The 6,913-nt window shown below is 34.1% G+C and overlaps 1 protein-coding gene across 1 annotated transcript in view; it reads right to left on the minus strand.

Moving 5' to 3' along the window:
- LOC107676038 (E3 ubiquitin-protein ligase HECW2-like) overlaps positions 1–6,913 on the minus strand; it is a gene marked incomplete at its 5' end in the record, with an annotated part of 47,068 nt that overhangs the window by 18,635 nt on the left and 21,520 nt on the right. Inside the window, 6 exons of the mRNA XM_016470561.1 lie at positions 3,611–3,745; positions 4,442–4,627; positions 4,909–5,033; positions 5,187–5,287; positions 6,241–6,391; positions 6,556–6,657. Coding sequence (XP_016326047.1) covers positions 3,611–3,745; positions 4,442–4,627; positions 4,909–5,033; positions 5,187–5,287; positions 6,241–6,391; positions 6,556–6,657 — 800 coding nt within the window. The remainder of the gene's footprint in view (positions 1–3,610; positions 3,746–4,441; positions 4,628–4,908; positions 5,034–5,186; positions 5,288–6,240; positions 6,392–6,555; positions 6,658–6,913) is intronic.

Here is a 6,913-nt window from a genome sequence, read left to right on the forward strand (position 1 = left end):
TATATATAAAGAAAAAATATTAAGCATATTAATATTTATTATTTTATATTTTTGTAATTTAAATGTATACAAATAAATAAATAATAGCATACAAGGAAAGATGGGAATCTATATATTAAGAAATGTATCAAGCTGCGACACTAGCTGCGTCATTTTCCTGTAAATACTGGGAGGGGGACTTTTTTTAATTAAGTGGGTTAATTTGCATTTTTATGTTATGATAACAGAGGATTTAAAGATTAGTGGAATAATATTTAGACACAATATGTTTACATGCATCCACATATGGCCCACTGACAAACACACTCACACAGGGGACTGGGGGTGGACTGATGTGAAAATGACAGGGACACATGCTGGGACACACCGGAAGCCGACGCTACGAGATTAATCAGCATATCTAAAGAGGCCTGAGAGGGCGATGTGTTCTCCACACGGCGTGACAGAAGATCAGATTCCCTAATGAGAAACATGGTGAGAATATTTTATGATGTAAAGAATTATGTGAAACTGAAAACTAAAACTAAAAATATTTTCATTAGCATATTTGGTTACTGTCCCACGCTATTCTTCTCTATTTTATTCTAGGTTAAATAAAGGTTTGTTATGATCTACACTACTTTTCTAAAGTTTGTGTTTGTTAATATTTATTAATATTTTTTAATATTTAAACTCACTAGGTGTCATATTTTTCCTCTGTTCTAGTTTCATTTTTATGGATTTCTTCTTTGTTTGTTTCTCTTCAGTTCCTGTTTCCTTGTTTGTCTTTTCCTGCCATTAGTTAGTCACCATGGTTTTGATTAATTTGATCACACCTGTTTTCTTTGGCTTCTCATCAGTGGATTACCTGGTTCTTTTTTAATAAATACCTTTTAGTTACTTGAACCCTTTTTGGATTTTCTTCTTTGGACTAAAATGTGGCACTTGGGCTACATTTATTTGATTTATATGAAAAATACAGTAAAAACAGTAGTATTGTGAAATATTATTGCAATTTGTTTTACCTTTTAATATATTTAAACATTTAATTTATGCCTGTGATGGCAAAGTTGAATTTTTGGCATCATTACTCCAGTCTTTCGAGTCACATGATCCTTCAGAAATCATTCTAATACTGTATGCTGATTTGCTGCTCAATAAACATTTCTTATTATTATCATCAATATTATTATTAAACATTTTTGTTTTATTTATTTATTTAACCTTTGTTTAACCAGGCAAGTAATTAAGAACAGGTTCTTATTTTCAGTAACAGCCTGGCAGGAGAGTTAATGTCTCATGAAAGATATACAAACATATATTATAATGCACATACAAAAAAAAATCTCAGTTAAAACATTAAAACAAAAAGGCACTCATTGGTAATTTTTTTATAATCACAGACTGAAATATTTGTTTCTAATTTCAATAGTTTTTGTTGCACATTCCAATCATTTGGGGCAGCAAATTCAAAAGCGGAACGACCATTAGCAGTTTTCTTTCTAGGAATAGTCAAAGAAATATAATTAGATGATCTAGTTGTATATGTATTAGTATGAAGTTGCAAAAACATTTGAAGATATTTAGGTAATAAACAGAAAACAAACTTTTTTAAATAAAGACATACCCGTGTATTTCCAGTCTTGTATGCAATGATACAGTATAATTCACAATGATGAGTTCTGCAAGATGCATTAGTAATCAATCTAATTGCTGCATGATACAATACATCTAATTGTTCCAAAACACCTTTAGGTGCATTTCTATATACCACATCACCATAGTCAAACAATGGTAAAACAGTGGTTTCAACAAGATATTTCTTGGCTGATGTAGTAAACACAGATCTATTTCGATACAAAAAACTAAGTCTGTATTTAACTTTCTTCTGAAGATTAATTATGCTTAGTGAAAGTTAAAGAGCTATCAAGCCAGATTCCGAGATGTTTAAATGAAGATACTGTCACAGTCATCTGCTAGAGTGCCCTTAAGAGCCATCAGAGGGCACTGTTTTGGATGTTGTGTTTATGTTTTAGCTGGACTGCATTTCCCATGGTTCCCCTCCCTCTGCTCCCATCATCCCCTGCTAGTAATGCAAAAGTAATGTCTTTATTACCTTGTTTGTTTGTTTTTCTAAACCACATTACTTTTGTTTTTGTGCTATTCAGAACTAAATTTAAGTCATTAATAGCATCTTGAATATTAATAAAACTGTCTTGTACCTGTTTTAAAGCTTCATCATGTGACGATCCTACAGCATAAAAAAATGGTATCATCCGCATATAAGTGGATATAAGTTTTCTGACTACAGATATGCTGAGAAATACTATTAATGTAATTTGAAAACAGGGTTGATGCTAACACAGAGCCTTGAGGAACCCCTTTGTTAATAGTTAATGGTTCAGATCAATCTTGGTTGTTGATCAATATTTACATATTGGGATCTGTTAAATAAATAGTTAGAGAACCAAGATAAATTTAAATTAGACACACCAATACTGCGTAATCTGGATAACAAAATAGAATGATCAACTGTATCAAAAGCTTTGGCAAGATCAATAAAAATAGCCGCACAAAATTGTTGTTTCTAATGCATTATAAATATCATTCATAACTTTTACAACTGCCGAAAACCAGATTGAACTTCAGATAAAATGTTACATGTATTAAGAAAACCTATCAATTGCTTATTAATTATTTCTCCATCACCTTTGCAACACAAAAGATTGGACGATATGAGTTTGGATCCATTTTATCACCACTCTTATAGACACGGGATGCAATGGCTATTTTCCAGATTTTAGGTATTCCCACTGTAGTTTTAGTCAGATAAATTAAAAATATATGTTAAAGGTTCAGATATAACTGATGCACCTACTTTAAAAAAGAAAGTATCTAAGGCATCTAGATCAGCAGGTTTTTGGGTTAAGTTTGCGTAATTCATAGCAAACCAGCAACTTATTAACTGGTTGTGTAAACCATGATACATTTTTTCAGGATTTTTGATGAAAGCGTCGGTCTCCGCCGCCATTCACGACAGTACCACGATGCATGCCTGTGCATTGCTCTGCTTGAAAACAAGCCGCAGCGCATGCGGGTTCTACGTCAGAACGCCGGCTCCTGCGTTAGCAGGATCACACTCATGCGTCGTGGTACTCTCGTTAATGGTGGCGGAGACTGACGAGGAAGTAAAAAAATTGTTGAATAAAGCTGTTATTTTTGTTTTATTTGCGCACAAAAAGTATTCTCATTGCTTCATAAAATGATGGTTGAACCACTGATGTCACATGGACTATTTTAACGATGTCCTTACTACCTTTCTGGTCCTTGAACATAGTAGTTAAGTTGCTGTCTATGCAGGCTCAGAAAGCTCTTGGATTTCATCAAAAATATCTTAATTTGTGTTCCGAATATGAACAGAGGTCTTACAGGTTTGGAACGACATGAGGGTGAGAAATTAATGACAGAATTTTATATTTTGGGTGAACTATCCCTTTAATTCAAATCCCTTCTGCAATGATGATGGTGCAAACCACATGCGAGGAGCTTGAATTTTAAGCTCAAGTGTCTGATTGGAGGAGGCCTCTAGTGGACGTGTGTATGGAAGGCTCACCAGGCGTCGTGTGCTCACCTCTCCTGCGCTGTGGCTGCGCTGGCGGCTGAGGTGCTGGCGGTGGGTGAGGATGCTGCTGGGTCGGGCGCTCTGCAGTGGCAGTCGTGGGTCTATGAAGGTGGTCGCCCTGCAGTTATGGTCCACAAAGAATGGCTGAGGAAAAGACATAATCATGTCAAGCAAGTAGGTCGAAGGATTTAAAAGCACAAATGTGATGCTCACATTCATGTTAAAGCACTTACAAGAATGCGCCAGTAAAACCCTAACACATGAAATATTTTCAGTAAGTGTTACGGTTGTACTTTTAAAGCATATTTTAAACATTTATCTGCTGTACCACCTGCTTTCCTGCTAAGCTTCCATTATAAGTGTATAACTGTAAAGCTCTTTCCGATAGAAAATAATTAATCTCTAAGGAGCTAGAAAATTAAATCATAGTGTATAAGTATAGTATATTAAATTATAACATTTTATATTTTATTTATATTGGGTTTTTTTATTTAGAGAACTGTTGTTTATATATATTTTTTTATATATATACTGTAAAATATAAGGGACTAAATATAAAAGGAGAAAGACAGTGAATGACTGGCATATAAGAACAAAAAAGAAAAATAATTATGTATAATAAATATGGATGGTTAAAAAAAAAGTTTTTTTCAAAAACATTTTAAAAAATCTTACTGTCCCCAAACATTTGAATGGTATATATTGTTTATTTTAGGCCATATTTTATTTAGAAATGTACCGTAAAATTAAAAGTAGGGGGTGGAAAAATGGCTGATAGGAGACATAGAGAGCTCTATATCCAGAATGTGGACACAGAACGCAGAGAAGATGTTTCCAGACCTTTCCCGTGTGGTCGTGTTTCATTTCCCAGCCCCGCGGGAGATCCAGCTGTTTGTTAGCAAACATGTTGAGGAAGGCAACCAGGTCTCGATTGTGCTGGTAGCGCTCAAAGTGGTGCGTGTCCCGTCGCACTTTACTGATCATGTGTTTTAGACATGTGTTACTTGTAAACATGCGGTAGGCACTCTGAGAAAGAAAAAACAACAGACAAGAGTGTTTCTTTGTCTATAAGTAATGCTAGTGGCCTTCTAAAAAGTAAAAATTCAACAAAATGACTTATGTAACAATATATCATGTTACTTTTAAAAGAAACGTTTCAACAAAATTCATGACAGAACCAGATAACGGGTTTGTGAGAATCAGTTGTTTTTATGGCATGATTTACCACAAATTTCTTTCAAGGGACTGAAAATTGGCTAGTGGTAAAAAAAAAAAAGTGTGAATAATTAATGTGTTGGAAGACTAACAGGGTTGGAATGCAGTATGGTAAAGAAATCCGGGCTGGTGAGAAACTTGGCGCTGGGGGACTGAAGCAGCAGAGACAAGCGGGAGCGAGAGCTAGTAGGCCCAACCACACCGTCCCGACGGTACTCTGAAAGAGAGGACAACTATAGTGTGATAATTATATTGGGTTAAATCAAAAGATCTTTTTTCTCTATTCCATATTTCCTTGAATCTAAATAACCAGGCTCATCTAAATGCAGTGCATGTATGTGGTGTGTGTATTTCTATTGTGAGAGAGTACCAGGTATGGAGTGATGCAGCAGGTCGGTTTCGTCTGTAGGCATCTCTGCAGCCTGTTCGTCTGTCCTCTCATTGGTTATTGTCCTCCGAATACTCTGATACCTGAACAAAACAAAGAGGTACTCAAATTAATTTGCATATTTAGTCCTATTTTTCATGTAATAATCTTTTCACAAGGATAATTGTACTTTATCATTCATAATTATACTTTGTTGCTTCTGTAATGTATTTATTATTGCTAAATTAGATATTTCTATCTTGGCCTACTCTGCAGTTTTAAATAAATTAAATAAAAAAAATAAATGCAATCAAATTGAAAAAAAACAAAAAAAATGTAATCACAAAAACACAAAAAACTGAATAATAAATATGATATAATAATAATAATAATTATTATTATTATTATTACAGTACAGCTGTTTTTAATATATAAATTTTATTATAAGACATATTTCTTGAGCACCAAAACAGCACATTACTATGATTTCTTCTTAAATTAAATTTAATTAAATTACAAATGTATATGCCACAAATAATTCCTGCCAGCCATGACACTGTATTTTCCATTATTTTCAGCTGTGAAGGGAATATTCACATATGTGTTGCCACATACTGTTCTCAAGGGAAAAAATCCTAGATTTAAAAAGCTTTATTTGATTGTCATTTTTACTGATATTTTATGCTTGGCGAACTGTTAATTTTGGATGCTGTACGCAGCTATGCTACAATTGCTTTTGCAAGTGAAATGCATGCTAATTAAGTACAATGAATTGAAATCAAGTTAAGGGAGAGAAAGCAGATGAGAGCGAGCATGAGAGATGTTTTGATGGAGCATGATAATGGCAGAACAGATTAGGTTGCTGTTTTTCCATACAAGTGAGGATTAACAAATGGCATTTTGGACTCAGATAAATCCCAAGATAAGGTCACTGTGTGCTCAAAACACTCCTTTTATCAGACTTCACTCTAATCACTACTGATTTCATGCCATCTTGATAGATTTTGACTGGAGTAAACACACCGATATGTGAATATTGTGTTCATGTGTGACTGACCTTCGGTTGAGCTGCTCCATCTGCTGAATGGAGTTGGATCTCTGTAGGACCTGAGGTGCAGGTGGAGCAGTGGGCCGCTGCCAGGTGGTGGTTCTATTCACATGATCCACATAGAAAATCCTGCCGTGGCTGTCAATACGAGCCTCCCAGTCTACAACATACACATTTAAAGTCCACTTATAATGTTATAATAAAATATAATTATGTAAATACCCTTATTTCAAAACAGCAAAATATAAATCTAATTTTCCATGATTATGTCCCATTTAGGACAGGTTGGGCGAATCTCATACAAAGACAAAAATATTCCCTCACTTGGCGGAAGAGGCTCGTCCACTCTCTGATAGCGGCTGATGTCATGACGCACTGAAGGAAGAGATCGCATTAGCTGATGGCCATTCACTTGAGCACTGGCTCCTTCAGAAAGTCAAAAATGTGTTGTTTGTGTTATGTAAACATACATATATTGTACACAAATTATTCATAAAGTCTCCTATTATTCCTATTATATAAAGCCAGACAATAGGTTATATTTTATTTGAATAGAATTCATAATATTTTAATAATAGCATATAGAATTTTTTTAATTAATGGAATATTTTATATAATATTTTTTATTTTGATATTATAAATATTACTTTTAAGATTATTATTCATGTCCTTAATATATATA

This window comes from Sinocyclocheilus anshuiensis, unplaced genomic scaffold (genome assembly GCF_001515605.1).
Source record: "Sinocyclocheilus anshuiensis isolate Anshui unplaced genomic scaffold, SAMN03320099.WGS_v1.1 scaffold1744, whole genome shotgun sequence".
Taxonomy (NCBI): Eukaryota; Metazoa; Chordata; class Actinopteri; order Cypriniformes; family Cyprinidae; genus Sinocyclocheilus; species Sinocyclocheilus anshuiensis.